This window comes from Fulvia fulva, chromosome 5 (genome assembly GCF_020509005.1).
Source record: "Fulvia fulva chromosome 5, complete sequence".
NCBI lineage: Eukaryota > Fungi > Ascomycota > Dothideomycetes > Mycosphaerellales > Mycosphaerellaceae > Fulvia > Fulvia fulva.
The window spans coordinates 5,215,169-5,239,115 of NC_063016.1; the positions used below are offsets into that span (position 1 = coordinate 5,215,169).

Here is a 23,947-nt window from a genome sequence, read left to right on the forward strand (position 1 = left end):
ACCCATCTCATCTGGCTTCTATCGTCCTGCTCAAAGCTGTCAAACAACCATTCACAGTGTTTCAACACGCCCGCGATGCCCAGCACTCTTTGTCGATCGATCCGAATCGCTGCCTCGCATGCTGTATGAACATGCGAACGACGAATCGGTCGTCGTCGTCGTCTGAACCTTGCCCGGTGTTGTTCCGAATTCACACCTTGTTGTCAGGTATCGATGAACCATATCGAGTGCGGAGACGCGTCCTACACGCTGGGCTATGCTGAGCTCACTCCTGGACCGTCAGTACAAATAGCTATCAGTGCTGCAATATCTGCGTCACTTGCCCGCTCTGCATCAGCAACGTTTCCGTCTTGCTCAAGACCATGGCCATTGTTGACAACAGCAATCTGGCCAGGTACCAATTTGTGTCGACAGGCGACATCATCTCGCTCAATATCTCGCTCGTCGCACTCTCCCTGATCGCCGTATTTTTCTGGCAACGGTGGCGACATGCGCAGTCGAAGAGCCATACAATCGCCACCAGCCTACTGCTCTTTGTGAGTCGCAGCGAACGTCTTCAATTGCTCTCATCACGACTGATGTGAACGACAGAGCTATGCGACGAGCTTCTTCTTCATCCTCGTGGTAACTGTCCTGCTACACATCAACCACGACGATGACTTGGGAGTCTGCAGTGCCACAATCATATCATGTAATAAGAGGAATTCCAGCGACATTGCAAACAAGACGACAAAGCTGACAACCCTTCAAAGGCCTCACATTACACAGCATCTCCAAGGGCTCGGATTTCCTGTTCCTCATCGAGCGCGCACACATCATCAGCTGGCCAGTCAACCCGCGGCACAAGACTATCGAGTACGTTGCCAGTGTGCTGCTCATCATGGTCCCATACGCCGGAGTCACCGTATTAGCTATTGCCTATCGCACCATGGAGGACTCTGCCGAGACCGTCTGTCTCATCGGCATCAAAGATCACGCTTTGTACCCATTGCTGGCCATCGAAGTTCTGTCCCAGGTGTACCTGACACTGCGATTCCTCGTCCCACTGGTGATGCTTCGCCTGACGGGCAAGGGTCTACTTCTGCCACTTGAAGGACTGGTTCGTCGAACCTTTATCGGATCATTGATAGACCTCCTCTCAAGTCTAGGCGTTCGAATATCATTCCTACTCTTCGACGGTGAGCCAGCATGGCTCTGCTGTCTAGCCTGCAAAGTGGATGGTGAGCGCTAGCACCCACAGCAGAATACTACAAATCATACATCTACTGACATAACTTACCAAGCTCTCATCGCCAGCAGCGTGCTGCACTGGATCACAAAGCCCACAAACTCGGATTCAGAACGAAGACAGAAGCTAGGAGTAGGCTTTGGAGACAGCACTGCGACTCCCCCAAATTTCGATCTGGACTGTGATGAGATTTCGTACCTTCGCGCGCTGGATCAGAAGAACACTCTCGGGTGCTCGATTCATAGTCTTGGGCTCGATAGATCGCAGTCGGAAAGCGCGCAGCGGCATGATAATGCTCATGTACAGGTTTCTGTGCAGCAGGTGTAGATTGTACCTGTCAATGCTGTTGGGCAGGTTGTTGCATCGGGATAGCAAGCCGAGATGCCCTGATGTGTTCGACAGCCGGGTAGGATTCCCCGGTGGATCACTGGTAGTCTCACCCGCTACAGGACACTACCACAAGGCCTTCTTCAATTAAGATCCTACTCTGCGACCTCCATCATTCCTCAGGTCCACAATAGCCATGCCCATCGTAGACACCTACGATGAGCCAACATTGTCCGTAGACGGGCATTCAGAAAACATATCTCGAAACACTCCAGACGAATATCATCGCAGCCATCCACGAACGTGCCTGGAACACGTCCATCTGGAGCTACACCGCTCCCAGCTTCCAAGCGTTTCCACCTTGCGCGCACGTAGTCTAGGACCTGCCTGGAGTATAGAGCGCATCTCCAGACAGTCTGCAAGAAGTACCCAGCGTATTATATTGAGATCATCGACGTTAGCGCACGGTCCACCGTAGCACACATTTTCTTCACGGCTAGAAATACTGGAATGCCGCATGGGATTGTGCAACTGCACTCACGTATCTCGACCTCGGAGGTGAAGAAAGGGAAATGGCAGTGGCGTGTTTTATAGAGTCTATGAGGGTCTGTCTGGGCTCTGCCGATGGTACTTGGACGAGTAGTCCAAGAGGTTTTCACTGTTTGGAAAGCCAGGCTAGATACTCGGTTCTTGCTGGGTCTTTCCCCTCGACATCTTCCATCTCGAAATGGATTCGCTCGTCGCTGGAATCCTTCTCTTGGTTGAATGCATTCTCTCTGTCCTCCTCCCTGCGATGCCTGTTCGGTCTGCTCTGGTCTACGGAGGACGGAGCAAAGCCAGTCCCTTCGCGCTGCCTCGACTCGACTACGCCGTTTGGGTATCCACCATTGGCCTGCTTCTCGACGCTAGGAGAAAAACCGAATCCGAATCCTGTGGTTCTGTCCTGGCGCGCATGTCCTCCTGGGCAAATTGTTCGCCACCGCTATCCACGATTCTCGACCCAATACCACGGCCGTCCCCCGAGTCGAGGAGGTACTCCCTCACGCCGGGAAGAAGAGCCTCGAGAGCATTTAGCTTATCTTCATCCGTACTTGGTGCGATGACAGTATTTGCACTCTCTTCTGCCGCGCGCGCGTCTAGGGCGAGGAGGACTGGGTCGATTGACATCTCCTCGGATTGCGGGTTGTGCATCAAGTCGAGTCTTGGTGAGGGGGCGAGGTGGATGTGGTATTTGGTTGCGATGGGAAAGGAAGTCTTGGAATTTTGCAGAGTATTATGTCGTGGGATGTGGAGTGTAGGTGTTGAGGAAGGACCCTGCGTTCTCGGGTTGGTTATTCACATGGAGGGAGCGGGTCTGTGTTGAGTGGAAGGATCGGGGATCATTCACTTGAATGACCACGGTAGACTCCGAGTCTGCTGCCTGTGGTGTTAGCACTACATTGAGCTCTACGTGTACCTGGTGCAAGGTCATTGAACATAGCCAGAGTCTTGGTCGTGTTACAGCTCTTAGAATGAGAGCCTTCTTGGTAGTATCTGCTCCCTTTACCTACACTCCAGCGACGAACATGTGCACCACCGCCCTACAGATTGTGCTTCAAATCTGCCACCAAGTCGCTCTCTTGTCACCATCAGCTTGGGATCCCACCGATCACCCGACTTTCCCCAAGAACGCCCTCACCGCTCCCGCAATAATCTCATGCACACGACTCGTCAAATGCCCAGAACTGAACCAACTACAACGTAAACATTAGCACACACATACCCGTAGCCCCAGCGCCCCCTCCAGATCGGTGACTCACAAGTAGTCTTCCAACGGCAAGCATCCATAGCCCGCAGGATCCTCATTGATGTACGGCTGGTTGTAAGCAGGGCCTAAGCAAACCAGTCAATCAGTCTAAACCTGAACATCCCAGACACACCCAGCACAGTGTGAATGGATTCAACTTACAATACCCCGTAACATTCCTCAGCCCATACCTCCCCCGGCTGATCCAAAACCCGATTCAAAACCCCATTAGCATCAAACACCCTCGCCCTCACACCCCTACACCCCCTCTCAAACTCCCCCACCCTTCTCTCCAGCGCCCCATTCCACCACTCCACCATAGTCCCATTCGGCCTCGCATCCCGTCCCTGCTGCACCCTATCCACGTTCCCCGGACTACGATCCAGTGGCGGCAAATTCACAAAGAGGAAATTCTCATATCCCAATTCATACACTTCCTCAACAGCCTCCAGCATCCTTCCAATCAGTATGTCGTAAAACGCCGGAAAGTCGAGATCTAAGTTGGCAGAGTCGTTGATATCATTAATCCCAATCCACACCACCACCAAAGTCCCCTCCTTCTCCACGATATCCCCCCAGCACAGGGCTACCGTATAATCGGAACTGCTCAACCTGCCTAACAAAACTGACCGTAAACTCATGATGCAACGGCGTCTCAGCGTATTCCGCACTAATATCCGCATCCGCAAACGCGAAATCCCACAGCTGCCTGGTACACTTCCGCGGATCCGTCAAGCCGCGACGGACACCACATCCCGTCAAGAACTCGAGCCAGTTGGGCCCGCCTTCTGCTGTGGCGGTTTGGTTCTGGACGATGCGGTTGGAGAGGAGGGTGGAGGCGTTGAAGGAGAAGTTTTGTTGGTCGCCGATGAAGCTGTAGTTTTGGCGGCCGTGGAGGCCTTGGATGTAGGTGTAGGAGTCGCCGAAGGCGATGATGTGGGTGGTTTGGTGCCAGGGGAGGGGGGTGGGAGGATAAGGGTGAGGGGTGGCGAGGACGAGGGTGAGGGTGGAGAGGAAGGGGAGGATGAGGAGCATGGTGGTGAGTGACCAGGGTGAAGAGGCTGGAGAAGTGGATGCCAACCTTGAAATGAGAGGTATATGCGAGATGGGTGTCAAACAACGTGAAGTGAAGTAGTGACAAGCGCTACATGATCGGCGGGAGGTGGTGCTTCGGTAAAATGATACTTGTTTCTCCGCTAAATTTCGCTTCATGATCGCGCGAAGTGTTCGTGACGATGGAGGTCACACTGCACCGGAGAAGTCGGATCTAAAAATTGTGGCATGGTCCAGAAACAGTCAATACATCACCATGCTGTGATATCTTCGACCTCAGCTTCGCCAAATACGCTAGCCTTCGCTTCGGACGTCTCTTCTTCCTTCGGCGGCCAGTTGACCGGCTCACGCGACATGATGTGTCCCAGCTCGCGCTTCATAAAGTCACGGAGGAAACCGTTGACCTGCTTGAATTCTAGCAAGAAGCCATCGTGGCCATCTGGACTGTCAATAGTCTTCAGCTCGCTGTTAGGGATCGCCGCAGCCAGCTCTTGCTGTTCAACGTAGTGGAAGAGTCCATCAGACTGGATGCCGAGCACCAGAGTCGGCTGCTCAATCAGACCGAGCGCTTCTCTCACTTCTTCGGGGGTCGGCGAGCCGGGTTCGCTCTTGTCCGTGCGGCCGCGGGACACATCATGTGTGTCCAGCTTGCGGGTGATGGCAATGTAGCAGTTGGCGTCGAAGCGACCGATGAACTTCTCGCCCTGATATCGCAGATACGATTGCGCTGAATAATAGGTAGGGATCTTGTTCCTGTTGGGGTTGCGACTCGGCTTGGTCTCGACTTCGACATCCGTGCAGCCAGAGAACTGCGGATCCTTGACTGAGATGGTGGACGGCTGCTTTGGAGAGCTGCTGCTGATGGACCCAGCACGAGAGGGAGGTCTGGGCGATCCGGCAGTCCGGTGGCCTTCGTTGTGAGTTGCGAAGTGCTCGCTGTTGGCATCTAGAGGTCGCTGCTGGTCGTTGATATTCTGCTTCTTCTGCGCGGGATCCTGGTGGTGTCGACCGAATCGAGTCTCGAACGAGTCACGGCTGCGATATGTGAGCAAAGCCTGCATGCGTGCTGCTCCCAGGCCACTCTTTGGCGGGTCATCGTATGGGTAGTACCCATCGTCGTACTTGGGGTCGCTGTAGATGCTTTGACGCTGCGCTTCACCCCAGCTGATGCCCCACGCACTGTATCTCGCAGACGTCGCGATCGGGATGATGGTCTTGACGTAGTGCTTGCCAAAGTATGCGAACTCCAGCACCAGCATGCCGCCCATGGAGCCTCCCACGACCGCTGCGATCTGCTTTACGCCAAGATCGTCGAGGATCACCCTGAACAGGTTCACATCGTCGCGGATGGTTGTCAAGGGAAACTCTGGTCCGTAGTTGCCATTGTCGGGGTTGCCATCTTTTGCTGTGACCGGGCTGGCACTACCATATGGACTGCCGGGGCTATTCATGCAAACGATGAAGAACCGGGACATGTCAAATGCGCGCGACTCTTCCCCATTCTTGCCCGGTCCTCCGACCAACGGTCCCCACCAGTCCTTCACATCTGCGCTGCCTGTCAAGGCGTGGCATATGACCATAGCATTGTCGCGCTCGGGGGATAGGGTGCCATAGGTTTTGTATGCGACTGGGACATTGTGTAGTACGGTGCCGGATTCGAGGGCGAAGGAAGGGACGATGGCGATGTCTTGGTTCGGGATGAGCTTCACGAAAGGATTCTCTGTTTGGTCGTCGGGCTTGATGCGCTCTGCGAAATGGTCAGCTCATGCTCGTGCCATGCCATATGCAATCCCGGAGAAAGTCACTGACTGAATTTGTGGGTGTCGGCGGCGTGAACCAGTCCATTGGGGGCAGTCGTCATCTTTCAGTGCGATTGTAATGCAGCATGAGCTGATGTGTGCGAGCTGTCAGGCGAAGAGGGCGTTTCTAGAGAATGGCGGTCATCGGAGGCAAGCACCTGTCATGCACGGCATACTTGTGGTCTTCTATATGCCACGGGAAAGCCGAAGCTTCACAAGCTCAATGGTGTCATCGCCGCTAAGCGCCAAAGCAGAAGGTGAGCTCCCATGCAACTCTCACCGGGATGCACAACACATCTGCCATCAAGCTATTCGATGCTGTGTTGCGGCAGATGCGTGCGGAGCTGACACGCTCACGACGCTGTACAAAGCGCCGGCAGAGGGTGAACGAATCGCGGATCGATGGTGGCGGGGCGTTCCGGTCTCCTCCTCCCGACTGTCTTCGCCGTCGCACTCCCCATCGTTCCTCGTAGCCGTGATCGACAGCGTGGCAGCACCGTCCATTACTCCCCACCAGTCCGCACGCCGCACCTCAACGCACATCCCCAGCCATGCCACGCCCAACCCTTGAACGCACCCGCCGCTACATCCCAGTCCTCCCCCGCGCCAACTAGTACATCTTCGTGCCCAGGGCTTTTGAGCGCAGATACTCAGCTGATACGCCGTAGCCTTAATGGACGAACTCGACATCGGCTCCGTCGAGGAACAAGGAGAAGAAACCCCCAGACCCCAGGCCTCCCACGCCACAGAGCCAGCCCAAATTCTGCATTGGAGCGACCTCCAGCACGATGCAGAGTGGGAAGAGACTGAGAGCAGCGACGACGAAGACGAGGCGATCACGCCGGACTTTGACGGGGAGAACGATGAGGAGCATGCACTGGGTCGAGTGCAGTCTCACGTGGTCGAGAGAGCCAAGGCACCGGTGCATACTGTCCCGGTAGTGCCGGTGATGGTGACGCCGGAGTTGAAGCATTCCGATGCTACGGAACCACGAAAGGACGATGTGATGTCAGTCCATGGCACGCAGCAAGATGTCGCGATAGTGAATTCTGAAGTCGACCATCAGGCGCGCAAGAATTACCTCACAAACGGCATTCTGGAGAAGGAACTTGTGGTCGTTGCGGACGTGCAGTGATCAAGCTGCGTGGTACCTATCTTCAGCATTCATGTTCTGCTTTCTGCTTTCATCTATGCTAGACTACATGTAGGACAACCGGCCGTCATGGCACGCACTTCCATCGAATGACTGACTGTCACAAGTGGTATCTACGCCAATGCAATACAATGCAATGCAACAACCCCCAACCCAGCGCCACCGCTAATCCCATTCCAACGCAAGAACTAAACGCATCCGCACCCGCATCTACTCACTTCTCCTTCCTCACCACACTCTTACTCCCACTCGGCGGCCTCTTCTCGCCAAAATTATGCAACCTCTCCCCAACCAAATACACCTCATCTCTAATCCTCGCCCTCCACCGACTCGTAGCATTCGCCAGCTCCGCAATCCCAAAGATAAGCATGACGCATCCCGCCGCTAACGGGTACGAGTATCGATAGATTAACGTCTTCAAAACATCGTCGACAGCAACCTGCGTGTAAGACATTGTCGCGATGAATGCTTGCGCGAGTCCGAGGGGGGTGCACAGGAGAAGGATAGCGACGAGGGTTGTAGGGAGGATGAAGAAACGTGTCGCCAAGCCGATGTTGGGGTTGAGGTATCCGTCTGCTGTGATGATGCGGACAGCTTCGGCCGCGCGGGAGGCTGGTGCTGTTATGATGTAGCGCGCTGCGATGCGGAGGTAGAGGAGCGATAGGGCGTAGTCGGAGACAATGTGGATGACATGATCGGTGAGTTTCGGTAGATGCCGTGCAGCCTGGGTCGTGCTCAGGTCGGCAACAGTCTGGTTCATGTGCGATGAGATGCTGGTACCGTCGTCGGCTGCTGCGTCCAGGATTGGCTGGAAAGAGGCATCCATGTAGGTGTGCAGCGGGACGATGACATAGAAGTGCAGCAATGTGGCAATCGCGAGGGGGAGAACCAACAGAAAGCCATAAAGGTACACGCACTTCAGCGCGCGCAACCCATAATGCTTCGCTGAGGCAAGCCATGCTTTCATGTCAATCGCTGTCGCCTTATCGCGCACGTATTTCGCGGCGACCGGGCCCTTGAGCGCTGCGAAGAGTGCAGCGCCGAGAATGTAGACGCCGACAGAGTACGCATATATGTCATTGACTCGTACCCCTTCCGGTAAAGATGAGTGGAAGATGTGACGGCCGAGAGCTAGTGGCATGAGCGTGACGCAGATGCCCGTGAAAGCTGAGAACAGCCAAAGGCAGACCATGAAGAGTGATATGCGGAGTCGGAAGTGAGGTGGGACGTAGATCTTTGAGAAATGATCGTTCTTCTTGCCATCTTTGTCCACGATGTAAACATCGTCAGCCTCGGAGTGAATGAATGCCTCGCCTGGCTTTGGAGGCCGATAAGAGTCGTTGCAGGGGGTGAGTACATACTTCCCGTCTTTCCTGAATTGGATTGTCGACGATGTGGACTCCTCAGTTGATTTACTCTCGGTTGGCGGCATCGTTGCTTCAGGAGCCGCCTTCCTCATGAGCAGCAAGTCTGTCCATGTTTGTCGGATATGTCTGCCTTCCTCATCCCTGCGACGCTCGTCGAATAGAAAGTGCGATAAGCGTAGCGCTCTCGCGCAATGCTTGAGCCACCAAGAGTACATTGTACTGACAACCTTCGACACTTCCAGCTGTCGGATGAGCAAGGGAGTTACGAACATGTATAGGAACAGGTCAAGTGGGAACTCCAGTATGGGCTCGGTCGACACCCAGTGAATCGGGAATATGCCTCTGAACAGTCGTTCAATAGACCAGATAGCACCTCCGAGGCACAGTATGACCAGAGCGCCATACACAAGCGCGCTGAACGCAATCTTACGCAGCTGCGTGGTGATGTTCCGCTCCAATACGTCCCTGACTGGGTGGAAGGTCGGATCATCGGGATCTCGAATGAACCACAGGACACCTTTGCGCAGAATCTTGCGACACATGCCGACGAATAGTGCGAAGTGGAACATGTAGCAAGTACCCACAAACCAGTGCACGAAGCAGAAGAGGTATGGCGATCGCACCGCAAATGCCCATCGGGTGGCGGCGGACTCATGCTGGAACAATGGCAGGAAGGCAAGGTCGAGTAGCATCCCGCAGTAGAGTGGAAAAACCAACATCTCTATGCTGATGATGAGAATGACTTTCAGGACGCCACCAGCCTGTCGAAGAGTATCGCGAATGACCTTCTCAGTCTTCTGCCCAGCTTGTGACGAGGTAATTGGCTTATCGATGGCGACGTACACAGCAGCGATGACTGCCAGCGCGCCGTAACCTGCACAAATAGCCAGGCCCCGATCTGAGTTACTCCAAAAGACCAGAGATGGGTCCAAAGGGACGTGCTCGTGGCGAAGCGTCAAGGCACCCTTCCGAAGCCCGCTGAAGATATCGAGTAGTGGTTGAAGGTATTCTTGTGCTACCTCAACCCCAGCCAGAAGCCTGGCAGGCATTCCAGATATTTGAGCCAACACATCCATGCACTGCTGCCAAATCATCGATGCAGAACCAGTCGACAGGAGCTCAGCAAACGATGTGATGACACTCCCGATATAGTTCAGCACAGCATTGACCTCTTGCTCGATGGTCTTGAGAGATGAGTGGGCGTGGACGGATCCTGTAAGAAGCGCCCAGTGCCAGCCTGGCGCGTTCGCAACGTTTGCTTGTCCGGATGACATGAACATGCTCTGAAGTCGGCGACCCGCTGTCCAAGCAGTGGAAGCTGCCTTTTCCGAGATCCAGTCGGTGACATTGTAATCAGCCACTTTTGGTAGCCAGAGCTGTAAAGTAGTAAGGACGAGATTGTTCAGCATGGCAGCAACGATCGCGAACCAGCCTGCGATGAACAATGTGACATCCACAACCAGGTCGGTCACGAAAGCTGCCACCTGCAAAGGGGTCGTGATGAGGAAAGTCATCGGTGCACCCACGAACGACAGGACAAGCTTGCCCCATACGTATGGCAGACCGACAGCACCAAGAACAGAGCCAGTGACCAGAACGCAGCAGAAACATGATGTTTGGAAGAGTCCGATCAGAGGTCCTTGTAGTCCGATGAGCTCAAAAACGCCCTCCAAATCTTCTGCCTCCTCGATGGCCTCAGCATCCAGGCCTGCTTGCTGTGCCGCTGCTACCACTTCCAGGTCGTTTTCTGCTGGCTCGTCGAGTAGGAGAGCATTTCCAGCATCATTGTGATCATGATTGACGGGGACGAATGGCGCTGCGTCGTTGTCGATATGATCATCAACCAATTCTTCGTTGGGTAGCGGTACTGGTTCCGGCGCCGCTTGAGGCTGGATATCCCCCCAGAACCAATCGGCGAGACGTTGAAAGAGCGTGGGGTTTGCTATGACTTGATGAGGATGCGCAGGTTCTTCTGCGTTGGGGCTATCATCCTCCCTAGCTGGCTCCGCAGTCCCGTCCAAGCTGGAATGACTCCCTCCCAAAACATTCAGCGAAGAGGCCATCTCGTCGTCTACACTGTCCTCAGCAGTAGCACTGCCCAAACCTGCCACGACATCATCCTCTTCAGTTCTTTCACGCTCCTGAACCATGCCATCAGGGTGAAAGGGATTGTCGGTACGTCCAGCCAAGGCAAGATCTGGTGCAGCGGCCTGTCCTGATGTTCTTGGTGGTGCATTGCTTTCGGCTGGTGCAGACTCCTGCCCTAACCTTCGCTCCAACTCCTCTGTGCTCACGATCTTTCCCTCTCCTGCCTTTGGCTCGGGCACGACGGGACGACCATTGCGTCTGCCGCTCCGCTTGATGTTTATCCTGGCGTCTGGGCCGGCATTGGTGATTGGTATCTCGTCATAGTCGTATTGAAATATCTCGTAGTCGTCTTCGATCTCGCCAGACTCCGCAGACCCAGCATTTTCATTGGGAGGCCCAAGTTGGAGCCAGCTACCTTCTGTCGATGATGCACTGCCGATACTAGCGGTTTCTGTTGGAGGTTCCACAGCCGTACTCGCAGGTGACAACGGGCTTGCACTGCAGCGGTCTTGCGAAGCCAACGCATGGTCGGCTTCTGCGAGAACTCGTTGAATGTGGTTAGCACGCGACGATGTGTCCCGATGAGGCATCTGTGGGCGTGGAGAAGAAAGGTCCACTGTTGGTGTGGGCGATGACCCGTCGGCCTCGGTGTGCAAATCAGATGTGTTCGTCGCAGTGCTCGTCGCGTCGACCGCCTGTGCATCTGTAACTCCTGCAGTCTTCAATTCAGACACCAGAATCTCTTCCCAAGCTTGGCGCTCCGGCGCTGCCAAAGTAGCAAGTTTTGCATATACTTTGTCTGCGATCTCTGAGACGTCGACTCCGCTAGTCTCCGCTGCGCGTATCTGCCACATCACCAGGGTTGCCTGACGTACGAACCTATTGTACGCTGCGTCGTCATATTGACTGAAGCAATCGCGCAGATGTTCTGTTGCATTATCTACCAAAATTTCCAGCGCGTCCAGACCGCCAAACTTGATCCGGGGAACGTATTGACCTGTCTCATGCGCATTGTGAAGCGCTTGGGCTTCATTTTGTAAAGCCAAGAGCCGCAGACGCGCCTGCTCCAGCAGCTCGGCTTGTCTTTGAAGTCGTTCTTGCTCGCGCTGAAGCCGCTCGCGCTCTCCCTGGCCATTGTTCGCATTCAGGTTGACGAGCGGCTGCTGTTGTACCACCCATTCGCGGATCAAGAAGACCAAGATAAATCCCATGATCACCACACATGTGATCAGTTGTCCCTCGAATATGTCCAAGATAACGCGATTGACGTGTGTATTCGACGTGGTCTCGGATATGTACATCCATGAGGACAGTATCGAGCCATCTGTTGGCGGCCAGTAGTCCGAGGCGTTCGTACCGTTGGTTGTCAACGTGGCGTTCTTAAATGCAGATGTCAGAGCACCCTTCACCAACTGCATCGTCTTTCCTTGCAACGTGCCTTCGCCTGCACCTGACGCAGATTGTGTATTCCAGAATTGTTCAAAGACACCTACCAGCGATCCAGCCAATGTCATGGAGTCCGTGCTATTGACGGAATCGCTCATCATGTCCATGCTATTGGTCTGCGCCGCCTGTGCTTCCCGCATCTTGTCCAAATACGCTTGTCTTGCCCAACCGGCATCAGCAGCCCAGAACATCCACCTCCAAGCCCAGCGGATGAGGTATGGCAGAATGACCAGCCAAACAGTCGCCACGAGTAGACCTCTACAACCTCTTATGAACATGGTCGCCAGATGCAGACATGCTCGTCCGATGAACACGTGCCATGGCAGGCTCTTAGGCATGTTCGCATCGTAGAGCTTGGTGAAGCGAAAAGGTGTCTTGCATAGCTCGCAGTGCTTCTTGTGGGAGTGCGAGAGCCACTCCATCAGGCATTCCTGGTGGACGAACTTGATACTGCCGCTGCATTTGCATGGGTAGAACAGAGGCTCGTCCGGCGTGCCTTCGCTGCGACATATGCGGCATGTCTCTCCTCCGACTGTGGAAGATGCAGCAGTATCTCGTCGTTGCGGCGGAGGCGGTGCGAAGTCGGGGTCGTTCATGATATCAGGCTCATTCATGATATCGGGCTTGTTCATGCTATCGGGCTCGTTCATGCTATCGGGCTCGTTCATGCTATCGGGCGGAGCGGAGGTGAATAGCTTGTCCGGATGGGTGTCCAGAGGGTCGTCCATGGTCGGTAGATATGATGGGATTGCGCTTGGTGAATAAGGAAATGGCCCATGTGCCACCAGGGCCGTGGTGGTGCTTCTCTAGGTCGTCATCGGATTGTCGTCAGCGGGTGTCGCGTGCAGCTGTTTGATGTCGCTATGTTTATGCGCCGCGGTCTGCAGAATGGGCTTAGTAGTTACGGCGATAGAGTTGCGCCTGAGTTGTGGTAGTGAAAGAGACGAAGTGGGACAAGTAGCAGGAGCAACTAAACAATTGAAAGTGTCGCGGTTGGATCCTGCATGATGCAATTTGGAATCCTTGCAACTCCGGCTGCCGAGAACAAACACCACACCATTCTAGCCTATAGACATACCTCCTTTATCAGGCGCTTGTTCCAAAGTCCCTTCAATATTCGTTCGATATTTGATGGCGAAGGCGAAGCGACGTTGCGAAGCGCCTGACGGCCAAACGCGCCAACCTTGCCTGCAGCCGCTTACGAGATACCCTTCAAAACAGCTCTGTTTCGCAAGTATATCGACAACGGTACATTAGATGTGTATGAAAGTTGTCCTTGGCTGTCGCCCGGGCAATGCTTAATATACAAACATAGCTTATATAAAATATAAATGATTGGATTGCGAGCAGTTAGATGCGCCCCGAAGCGACTCAAAGGTCGTTTTAGTAGCTAACTTTGTAGGCAACCCCGAAAAGCGCGTTTAGCTGTCAGACCCGTGGGGTGCAAGCTAGCTTCCATGAAAATTTCATGGCTTGTGCAACCCACCCGGTCTGATAATGGGGGTAGCCTATAGACTACCTCCTAGTCTACACGTACCCAATCGTGCCACTTAGACCACGATGTGACCGAGGTAACTTCTTCAACGCGTGTGCTCCATCGAGAGGGAAACGAAGTAGCAATGGAAGTTGCATGCATGTCTCTGCTCGTTGCATACCGTCTACAATGTATCTTCGGATATCTGAGCTGACATTCAACCCACCAGGATCTTGAGTACTTGTATGGTTATAAACATGCGATAAGTGAGGGGACTAGATCTACAGGAGAGCCGCCATCCGCATCCGGAGAATCCAAGTCACTGTCAAGTTCAACTCGAGCGAATGTCTCTAAGAAGTCCTGGTCCTGATGGAGCACACTCGATCGTAGCTCCGTCGCCCTCCACGCCGCTACAAGACTGGCAACGCTTGCCAACAGCATCGCGCTCACGGTCTCATTCTGCACGTGGAAATGCTTGGCCACCGTAAACAAGACAGCGCACATGGCTGCCGCCAGAATCTGCGGCGCAGAAATCGCAGCATTGTGCAGGCTATTCAGTGTGCCTGCATGTCGACATTTCCTTACCTCTCGCCCGATCAACGCAAATAGAATCCACGTCGTCAACGCCCTCGGTACCCCAACAAGTGCAAATATCCAGATCGCCTGCGCTTTAGACCGTGCGACCACAGTGGCCGCCATCAACACTGCGAAGAGTACGAGTCCCATCAGCCAGACATCGACCAGTCCGCCGAGTGCCTGCCTGGAGCTGCTCTTGTTGCTCCAACTCGCGCAGGCTGGGAGAAACATCGTAGTCAGCATCATGACTGCTGCAGTCGGCATCGCTTCCCACGCGCCCTTTGCGCCTTCGTCGACGTCTTCGAAGCCGCTCCGTGCGCTGTGTGTTGGAGTGCTCGCGGACACGCGAACACGATCGCTACAGAACTTTTCAGCGACTACGGTCACGGCTAGGACAAGCTCTCCACTGACGCTGTTTGGTAGTACAATGCAGGGAACAACGCCATCCAAGAGAAGAATTGCACCTCTAGCGCGATTTGAACGATCTTCGGCATCGACTGGAAGCATTCCCAGTTGCGCCGGCAAGCGTTTGGTATAGAGAGGACAGACCGCCATACAGTAGCTGTGGGGCGATAGCCCTCAGAGTTTGACGGCTTGTAAGGCCACAGAATGGTGACCATCGAACAGACTAACATGGCCGCAGATACTACCATGACCAGGCCTTGGAAGCTCGATATTGCTGCTGGCGACCCTGTTGTATGCCGACCGAAAGATACCGAGGCCAGGAGACACCCGCTGAATGCCCCGTTGGCAATGATGGTGCTCTGCCACGCGGCAACTTAAGACTGTCCCTCTACTGAGCATTGCTCATGCAAAAGAGTCCTAACTCCTCCTTGCAATGGTCGTATGGCGATGTTGAGACCATAGATCCAGACGAAGGCGTTGATGATCAACATCGAATCATTCTCGTCCGGACCAAAGACGCTTTCCAATTCCCTTACGATACTTGTAATCCAGGCCAGACCGAGCACACAAACAACTGTCGCTATAGCGCCTCAGACATTGAAGGGCTTGCGCCTGTTGCATCCTGGTCGTGGAACGTATGAATCACTCATCGCGCTTATGACGGGCTGGATGATCGTTCCCAAGATTGTACATGGCTGCCTCGGGATAGTTCTACTTGACATGTGAAAGATGGAGGGCGACTAAAAATGTCTCGGTGGTGAGCATGGGTGTAGAGGTGTTGCTACCATTCTTATGATTGTAGTTCGATAAGGCCAGTTGTCACAGTATTTTTACAACTCCTGCACAACTCCTTTGTTATCGAGGTTACCTGTTGAGCATTCAAGTGCACATTGAAAGTGAATGATGACACGCGCCACACGTTCATCTTTGACGGTTGATCGGTGACGCAAGAGTGCAGCAGCAATTCAAGGTTTCCAACCCTGTCCTTGACAGCTTCGCTGGGGCGCGAACGCATCTGTGCGCAACCTTGAAGTTCACCAGACTCGCACATCTGCTTGCACATCGAGAAAAGTAGCAACCATCTACAACCATTCCCTTCCGGAACGTGATTGCGACCATCGGCCTCCTTGCTCCTGCGTCAGGTACAGCGGCAGCACTGAGTCGTGACAGCCATTGCCGCTTGCCTCGAGTCAGGCGTCAGCAACTGCCAACACCGGCCAGCCTTGGTGGAGATCGGCTGGAGGAGGACTGGAAGCTCGGCCGTGACGCGCTAGAGCTCGCGGCTACCAGCCAAAGTACAATAATCATTCCCACGCCGCATCATGGCCGGCCCAGACACCCACAGCAGCTCCCGGAAGAGCGACAAGATGAACGGCAGAATACACGGCGAGCCCGACACTCCCAGATCGCGGAATCCGCGCCCCAACAAGAAGAAGACGGTGAAGAGTAGCACATACACGGGCTGGCTGGCTTCTCAGCTGCTCAGAGCTGGAGTGTGGTACGCCATCATCACCTTTGCACTGAGATGTCCGCAGTCATCACGAGACCTGAAAGACACATCACCGCAGATATGCAAGCCGTATCTGCAGTTCAGGGAATACGTCACGCCCTACACACAGCCATACTATGACCAGTATGCGGCACCGTACGTGGAGAAGGTGCAGCCATACATCGATCAGGCCAACGATAAGGTCTACAAGCCTGCATCAGCCGTCTACACTCAGTATGGTGCACCGAGAGTCGCTCAAGCCCAGGAAGTCGGTCAGCAGCAGTGGAAAAAGTCCATCAAGCCTTCGTTAGATGTGATCCAGGAGCAAGCCGGCCAGCAGTACCAGACCATCCTCGCACCCCACGTCAAGAAGGCCCAGGACACCGTCAAGCCGTACTACGAGCCAATAGTGTCTTCTGCCAGCGATATCTGGGAGATTGAGCTCGAGCCTGTGTACCGCAAGACTCGTCCACTCGCCGAGAAGCTTTACCGACAGGGGTCTGCATTCGCCGTTCACACTGCTCTGCCGCAAGCTCAGTTCGTTGGTAATACTGTGTGGACATTCTGGTCTCGTCAGATCTGGCCAAGACTCGCCATTCTGTATGGCGAGAATGTCGAGCCACAACTACTGCGCATCACCGAGCGTCTTGGCCGCTATAAGGACGGCAAGAAGCTGGAAGCCGAGATCAACAGCATGGAGACCTCGTCGAAGCTGTCGAAAGCCTCAGTCCACGCCTCATCCTCTGCCTCTTCGCTCTCCTCGACCCTGAAAGAAGCCACTGCAAGCCCATCGTCTGCTGCAAGCGCCGCCGCATCTTCTGCCTCCTCCTCGATCGTCGATGCCACGCCCGACCCCAAGGCTCAATTTCAGGAGGATCTCAAGAGCTGGGAGACAATCTCGGGTACTGCCGTGCAAGAGGGAGCTGATGATCTCAAGGAGCGCATCAAGGAGATCTCGGATCGTCAGGTCTCGAGTGGTCATAGCCTTGGCGAGGCTTTGGTTGTGCAACTGGAGCAGACCGCCGAAGCCGCCATCAACAGCGTGAAAGCCAACATCCGACAGCTTGTTGGTCGCGTCCCAGAAGACGCTACCACTGAGCAAGTCGAGGAGGCCAAAGAAGACCTCGTGCAAGGTCTTCGCGCTGCTGGGCAAAATGTGAAGCAACGTGCGCAGGCTGTCCGCGAGTGGAAGCAGTCGCACCAAGCAGAGACGGTGTCTCTAGTGGAGAAAGCATTGCAGTCCACACTTGAGACCATTGACAGCATTCGCGAGATCCGCCTCTCTGAGATTGGTCGCAAGTACGCCTCGTCGTCGCTACCACACAAGGAATGGGCCAAATACAACGACTTGAAGAAAGCTACTCAGGCATGGCGCGATGATGTCGAGAAAGACGCTCACGCTCATGCTGGTATCGTCGCTGCCAAAGCCACCAGCGAAGACATTGAACAGCGCGCAATGGCGATTGCGGAAGATGCCGCCAAAGAGCTTGTCCGTCTTAAGGAGGTGGGCAAGTGGAAGATTGACGCTGCCGATGACAGTGATGACTTCAGCACCAAGTACATCCCAGCTCCCGTCCGCAAGGCCAAGGATCAGGTCGTCGAGAAGGCCGCTCAAGCTTCGCAAGCGGTCATGGGTGAAGAGCCTGAGCAGGGCAACATTGAAAGTGCGACTTCCGTTATCGCCGAGCAGGCCTCGAAGCTTAGTTCCAGCGCTTCCGAGCAAGTCATCGGGTCCTCCACGGGCTCTGTCGAATCTGCCTCAAGCAAGGTTGCAAGCAAAGCATCGAGCCTGTCTGAGCAGGTCGTTGGGTCTTCTACTGGATCTGTCGAATCCGCCGCAAGCAGAGCTTCCGAGACGGCATCGAGCTTATCGGACGACGTTGCGGCATCATTGAAGAGCGCTGCCAGCGCCGCTTCGGAGAATGTCGTTGGAGGCGAGCAGCCGACTGTGGTCGTCGAATATGCATCTAGCTTGTCAGACAAAGTCATCGGATCATCTACTGGTTCTGTCGAGAGTGCCGCAAGCAAGGCTTCTGAGAAGATCATTGGAACAGAATCCGGCCTTTCCGACAGTCTGACAGATGCTGCATCAAGCTTGTCTTCGCAAGTCGCTGGCACGCCGTCCACCAAGAGTGCTGCTGCGAAGCTCTCCAGCATCCTTTCCTCCCAGAAGGAGAACGCCAAATCGGCAGCCAGTGACGTGTCCAGCAGTGGTTCATCGATCGTCAAGAGCGCAACTGGTGCTCCACCAATCGCATCACAGGCATCTTCCAGCGCTTCCTCCCTTGCCAGTGCAGCTTCGTCAAGCATCTCATCGGCATCCAGCTCGATAGCTTCGGCCGTTCCTGACTCTGAAGAGATCGCCGACGCCGCTGACTCGATCGCGAGTCAAGCAACCAAGAAGGTTTGGGGTGGAGCTATGGCCCAGGTGATCGTCGAAGCGCGTGAGCCTATTCTCGACGACGACATTGTCGACACTGATGACAGCTATAGCGCCAGCATTCAGTCCATGGCCAGCGTGGCTGGGGACAACGTAAATGCTCTTACACAGATCGTGCAGGATGCCATCCACAGCGGTCTTGCAGGTGCTACAGCCACAAAAGGCACTGCAGAGAGCGTCACTAGCCTTGCTAGCGAGCAGTACCAATCTGCATTGGCTGCTGCCAGTAGCGCGATCTATGGCACGCAACCAAATGCTGTGCAAAGTGGCAGCAGCCTGGCCAAGGAGCAGTACAACTCTGCGTTTACTGCCGCGTCGCACGCTATCTACGGAACTCCTGTGACTGCTGCCCCACTGGCGGCAGCAAGCTCTGCATACCAATCCGCTCTGCTTCAGGCTTCCGCACAGTATGACAACGCTGTCGTATCTGCAAGCAGTCTCTGGCTGGACGGCCAAAAGGCAGCAAAGAGCGGCAGTGCTGAGATGGAAAAGCAATACTCGTCTGCAATTACAGCTGCATCTTATGCCATCTACGGTACACCAGTCGTCGCAGCGCCACTCGCACATGCAAGCTCTGCTTACGATTCTGCAACCAAGGAAGCGTTGCGCCATTACGATGCAGTCAAGTCGCGCGTCTCTGAACAAGTCTCTGGCAAACCAGAGCCTGTCCACCAGCAGATGTATTCCTCAGCAGAATCTGCTTACTCCGCAGCTGTGGCAGCCGCCAGCTCAAAGCTCCATGATGCTGGCATCGCGACGACTCAGAAGGCGTACGACAGCATTTCTTCTGTCGCGTCTGCTCGTCTTGCTGAGGGTGTCAGCGCCGCCTCCGTCCAATACGCCAGCGCGAGAAGCCTCGTTGGTGCTGAGCCCACTCCAGTCCAACAGCAGTATCTGGCATCAGCACAGAAAGCATATTACCAAGCTCTTGGTGCTGCTCACGGACGTTATTCAGAATTCGTTGAGGCGGCATCAAGCCTCGTCTCACCAACTCCAACGGCTACTGGTGCTTTAGCGAGTATCGAGAGCGCGCTATCCGGCGCCAATGCTGGCTATAGCAGTGCTGTGGCTGAAGCGCGCAGTAGGTACTCGGTTTTGGTAGGATATGCAGAAAAGGCCGCCGAAGCACAGGGACTCAAGTCGATTGACCCTTCGATGATGGATAACCTCAACGGACAACTAGCGGATGGCGTAGCTATCGCGCAGTCGAAGCTTGCTCGTGCATCCTCGGATATTTCAGCTGCGGTACTTGGCCAGCAGCCCACCGGCGTCGAGTCGGTCGCATCACAGGCATCACAGACCGCTGAGTCCATTGCATCTCGTGCTTCGGCGAATTGGGATGCCCTTATCTCGAAGGCAAGCCAGCAAGTTTACGGCGCTCCATTGCCATTCACAGGTATGTTTGGGTGATCGCGGATCGCGAGGTCGATGCTAAGATATATACAGATTCTATCGCCAGCCGTGCCAACGAGTATGCTGCGCAGGCCACAGTAGCAGCCGCAGCCCAATGGGACGCCGTACAGAGTGTCTTCGACGAGCTGGTCGTCGGCAAAGAGCCCGACTTCGCCGCCAGCATCTACAGCAGACTTCAATCCGCATACTCGACGGCTGCGCCTGCGCTGGCTTCGCAAGCCTCGAGTTATGCAGGTGAGGCGTACTCTGCAGTCTCGGCCGTCTTTGTACCACCAACACAGGTTCCTGGCATTCTCGAGCAGATGCAAGGTCAGCTGAACCAAGCCGTCGATGCCGCTAGCACCCAGGTCTACGGTACCACCAAGGGCACGATCGAGCAAGCGACCGAGGCTGCCGCTAGCATGGTCAGCGACGCCGCCTCTCAGGTGAGCCAAGCTGTCTACGGCAAAGACAGCAATTATGTACAGGCAGCACAGGCAAGCTTCACGGCGATAGGTGCGTCCGCATCGTCTGCGATCTACGCTGCCATCTACGGTACCGGTCCGACTGGTACTGCGGCTTCTGTCGGTTCCAGCGCATCGAGTGCCGCAGCTAGTGTGTACAGCTCGATTGCCTCCCGGGCTGAGCAGCAAGCGTCTGCAGCCAGTGCATCAGTCAGCAAAGCTATCTATGGAGAAGAGCAGACATATCTTGAAGGTGTCCAAAGTCAACTTTCTGCTGCCGTCGCCAGCGCAAACAGCCGCCTATCCGAGTTTGGCGTTCACGCCAGCAGGTATGCAGGCGATGCAGCTGCTCAAGTGAGCTCCGCCCTAGGAGATGCCGCCAGTGCCGCTAGCTCGGTCGCGAACGAGGCAGCCAGCAGCGTCAGCTCAGCCGCCAGCCAGGTCACCAGGTCGCACGATGAGCTCTAGGTGAGCCGCGAAGGCCGAAATCTGTCTCAAACCACCACGATTCGATGGGACGTTGTGGGAGACGAGGCAGACCAGCAGTCCGCTGAACCAAAAGAGGAGCCAGTCAAACGGAACAACCCCACCATCGAACGGTTCTTCTCAATCAACCGTTACATGGAAAAGTACTACACGCCGTACGCGGAGATGATCAGAGACAATTTAAACTGGCTGACCTTCGAGTTCATCTGGTTCAACGTCGTCTTCGGTCTACCCATGGCCATAATGTACTGGGGCGTATTCTGGCGAACTTTGGAAGATGAGTGGTGGATGCAGTTTTGGCTCTTTGTCATCGCTGTCCCTTGGCTCGCATTCTGTCTGTACGGGTGGACCCAGAATGGATACTCAATGAAGGATCTCACGCTTAATCTATGGCATGGCCGGTGGTGATGCGAGGAACACAGGACTAGGAACGAGAATGGTGATGGTTGGTGGGCATGGTCTATCTTGTATAACGATACGGATGGGATGGGGAGGTTTCCTTTTGTCGTTGTTTATTCTCTCTTTTTGAGCAGGGCGCTTGTTGTGAAAGCATGATATCCCTAGGGCACGCTCGTATATGTGTACATGATAGGGTAGGGTAGGGTAGCAGGATGAGGATGAAGGAAGGTGTCATAGGTACAGTCTTCTTGGTTCGAAGATGTCAGCTGCGGCTTTCAGCTTCCAGCTCTCTCGCTTCTCTTTAGGGAAGGATTCGACTTATCTCATGCTTCATCGCTCGGAAGCAGTGACGGAGGTTGAGACAGGGCAACCGCCTCGGGGAGATTCTTCGCTGTCCGTGTCTGATCCTACAAGCAAAAGTACACAACTTCACATCTGAACGCTCGCGAAAGCACTCGAATCGGGAGTCCGCAGTGGTCGACCCAGACCTGCAAGATTCCCGTCTGAGCCGCGGTGAGCTGGATGCTATCTGACCCCATCCTTCCCAGTCCCTACCCACCCAGCTTTATGCCGTCAGCGCTGTCGATCCTCTCCCTCTTAATCCAGGGAATGTGTTTCCTCATTAACTGCCTGCCCGATCCCTTCCAGCATGCCATCACTCCTGAAGTGCTGCGCCGTGTCCACCCAAGATGTTAGCAGCCACTCATTCTGGTGCTGATGAGTCGTGAGCCCAAGACCTGGCAAGATGGTCATGTATGTGCCCCGCTGACCGCACATGTGAGCCATCCATCCACTGTGTCCAGGTCTGGTTTCTGTCGATGCTGGATTGGTCCCCTTCCGAGGATCACGATGTTCTCGAGGTCGAGAACGACTAGGTCGTCGTCGTCTATCTGGGAGGTGAGGAATACGCGATAGACGGAATCAGGTCGAATCCATTCTTCTAGCATTTCGTCTCGGGCAGTAGTGCTGGCTGGTGCTCTTGCCGATCCAGGCATTCATGTCTGTAATGGGCTTAGACCAACTCCTGTTAAGCTTCCTTTGCTGTCTGGCATGTATTGGATCCATATCGAGCCCCACCACGGGCCCGTTTGTCAAGGGAACAGAGCATTCCCTCAAAGTTCCATCATTTTTTAGGTTCTGATAGAATGCCAAATTGTCCTCATCGTCTGCGAACATGACCACCGTCTTCGCAATTCTCGCCGTGCCGTAATGCTTAATTCTATACTCGTGTTCCCTCTTCAGCGGATCGAAAAAATTGTGCTGGAAGGTGTACGTGGGTCTGTCCGCGGTCACGTGCGTCTCAACGATTGGGTGAGTTGGAGTTGCCAGAGGCTGTGCTTGATACTGCACGCAATGGTTGCTGTGATTAGCTCTTGCTTTTCCAAGGCATTTTTGTGAGCAGTAGTCATCCAGGCGGTAGATTTGACATTGCACGGCCTTGGTCATTATCTCCGGTGCAGGGCAGAGCTCGTAGTTGCATGTTCTGTCGTTGGTGAATGGGGCGTTCCAAGGGTTTGACTTTCGGAGGGTGAGTTCTGCGCTGATGTTAAGGCTGCCAGTGTCCATGCTGAGGGAGGCTGTCTTCTTGAGCAGCGATGTGATGAGCAGGAACACGCTACACTTTTAGCGACGCGAATGCAAAGAACGAGGAAACATTGTCGCAAGAGCAAGCCATGGGTTTTCTAGCAGCGCCTAGGTCCGCATGCTGACTATTGTGTCCACAAAGGTCTCGAACGAATGCATGATCCGAAGCAGCTCGAAACTCGTGAGTGAGCACATCGTAGTACTGATACGAAGACGGTCGCTCAGCCTGTGTCGCTGTAGGAGGGAGCGTTCCTTCCAGATCGTGTCTTCCGGACCACAGCTTCGCGAGGCAAGACTTGATCAAGGGGTTCCATTGCAGACGCCGCTCTCTTTGAAGTCTTGTTCGCCGCACTCTTCTGCGGCACAGGCGTCTCCCCGCGTGCTAGCATCTCAACAAAGCCCTGGATCCGCTTCGCTTTCCCAGCCTCGGTCTTCAAATTGAGTAAGGTGAAGTAAATATGCCATCTATTACCCTTGTTCAACTTGTCCCACATGTTCTGGGCCCCCGGATTCTGCTTCAATGCCGCGAAGAACTCTTCCGGCGGCTCTCCTTGAGCAGAATACGCAGCATCCCAGCGGCCGTCGGCTTTGGCAGCTTTGACTTGCGCAAGACCTGCTGGCTGCATGCGTCCTTCTTGCAGCAGACGTTCTATGTAGCCCACGTTTCGCTTTGACCATAAGCCTTTGGGTGCTCGTGGCGTAAAGCGGCAGGAATTGGTATACTCATCAACCTTGCGAGTTCGACTGTCTATCCAGCCGCAGCAGAGGGCCTCGTCCAAGGCATCGGCGTAGGTCATTGACGTAGGTTTCGTCGTGCCTTTCTTCGCTACCGTGAGCCAGACTCCGGGCATGTTCGAGCTATTCTGTGCAAGCCATCGTCGCCAAAGCTTCGACGTGGCGACGGTCAAGACAGGCAGCTCTGCAGCAGGCATGTTGCAAGCCTGTGTACAGCGGACTGACCTCTGAGCGAGATAGATATATGCTCGATCGG

At 54.6% G+C, this 23,947-nt stretch overlaps 9 protein-coding genes across 9 annotated transcripts; 3 read left to right on the top strand and 6 right to left on the bottom strand.

Moving 5' to 3' along the window:
• Positions 1-362: 362 nt before the first annotated feature.
• CLAFUR5_06523 (uncharacterized protein) lies at positions 363-1,555 on the top strand (the record flags this gene model as incomplete). The annotated part of the gene is made up of 4 exons (XM_047905671.1): positions 363-536; positions 592-691; positions 753-1,220; positions 1,284-1,555. 4 exons carry the CDS (start codon positions 363-365, stop codon positions 1,553-1,555), a joined length of 1,014 nt encoding a protein of 337 aa, XP_047762166.1.
• A 655-nt stretch (positions 1,556-2,210) lies between these two features.
• On the bottom strand, positions 2,211-2,746 carry CLAFUR5_06524 (uncharacterized protein; the record flags this gene model as incomplete). The annotated part of the gene is made up of 2 exons (XM_047905672.1): positions 2,211-2,515; positions 2,563-2,746. 2 exons carry the CDS (start codon positions 2,744-2,746, stop codon positions 2,211-2,213), a joined length of 489 nt encoding a protein of 162 aa, XP_047762165.1.
• A 1,117-nt stretch (positions 2,747-3,863) lies between these two features.
• Positions 3,864-4,376, bottom strand: CLAFUR5_06525 (uncharacterized protein; the record flags this gene model as incomplete). Its single annotated transcript, XM_047905673.1, has 1 exon — positions 3,864-4,376. The coding sequence occupies one exon, from the start codon at positions 4,374-4,376 to the stop codon at positions 3,864-3,866; it is 513 nt and encodes a 170-aa protein (XP_047762164.1).
• A 269-nt stretch (positions 4,377-4,645) lies between these two features.
• CLAFUR5_06526 (Homoserine O-acetyltransferase) lies at positions 4,646-6,255 on the bottom strand (the record flags this gene model as incomplete). The annotated part of the gene is made up of 2 exons (XM_047905674.1): positions 4,646-6,141; positions 6,204-6,255. The coding sequence occupies 2 exons, from the start codon at positions 6,253-6,255 to the stop codon at positions 4,646-4,648; spliced, it is 1,548 nt and encodes a 515-aa protein (XP_047762163.1).
• Positions 6,256-6,866: 611 nt separating this feature from the next.
• Positions 6,867-7,328, top strand: CLAFUR5_06527 (uncharacterized protein; the record flags this gene model as incomplete). The annotated part of the gene is made up of 1 exon (XM_047905675.1): positions 6,867-7,328. The coding sequence occupies one exon, from the start codon at positions 6,867-6,869 to the stop codon at positions 7,326-7,328; it is 462 nt and encodes a 153-aa protein (XP_047762162.1).
• Positions 7,329-7,560: 232 nt separating this feature from the next.
• CLAFUR5_06528 (ERAD-associated E3 ubiquitin-protein ligase doa10) lies at positions 7,561-12,975 on the bottom strand (the record flags this gene model as incomplete). The annotated part of the gene is made up of 1 exon (XM_047905676.1): positions 7,561-12,975. One exon carries the CDS (start codon positions 12,973-12,975, stop codon positions 7,561-7,563), a length of 5,415 nt encoding a protein of 1,804 aa, XP_047762684.1.
• A 3,049-nt stretch (positions 12,976-16,024) lies between these two features.
• On the top strand, positions 16,025-20,955 carry CLAFUR5_06529 (uncharacterized protein; the record flags this gene model as incomplete). Its single annotated transcript, XM_047905677.1, has 2 exons — positions 16,025-20,027; positions 20,078-20,955. 2 exons carry the CDS (start codon positions 16,025-16,027, stop codon positions 20,953-20,955), a joined length of 4,881 nt encoding a protein of 1,626 aa, XP_047762638.1.
• Positions 20,956-22,293: 1,338 nt separating this feature from the next.
• On the bottom strand, positions 22,294-22,938 carry CLAFUR5_06530 (uncharacterized protein; the record flags this gene model as incomplete). The annotated part of the gene is made up of 1 exon (XM_047905678.1): positions 22,294-22,938. One exon carries the CDS (start codon positions 22,936-22,938, stop codon positions 22,294-22,296), a length of 645 nt encoding a protein of 214 aa, XP_047761960.1.
• Positions 22,939-23,177: 239 nt separating this feature from the next.
• On the bottom strand, positions 23,178-23,888 carry CLAFUR5_06531 (uncharacterized protein; the record flags this gene model as incomplete). The annotated part of the gene is made up of 1 exon (XM_047905679.1): positions 23,178-23,888. The coding sequence occupies one exon, from the start codon at positions 23,886-23,888 to the stop codon at positions 23,178-23,180; it is 711 nt and encodes a 236-aa protein (XP_047761961.1).
• Between the last annotated feature and the right edge of the window lie 59 nt (positions 23,889-23,947).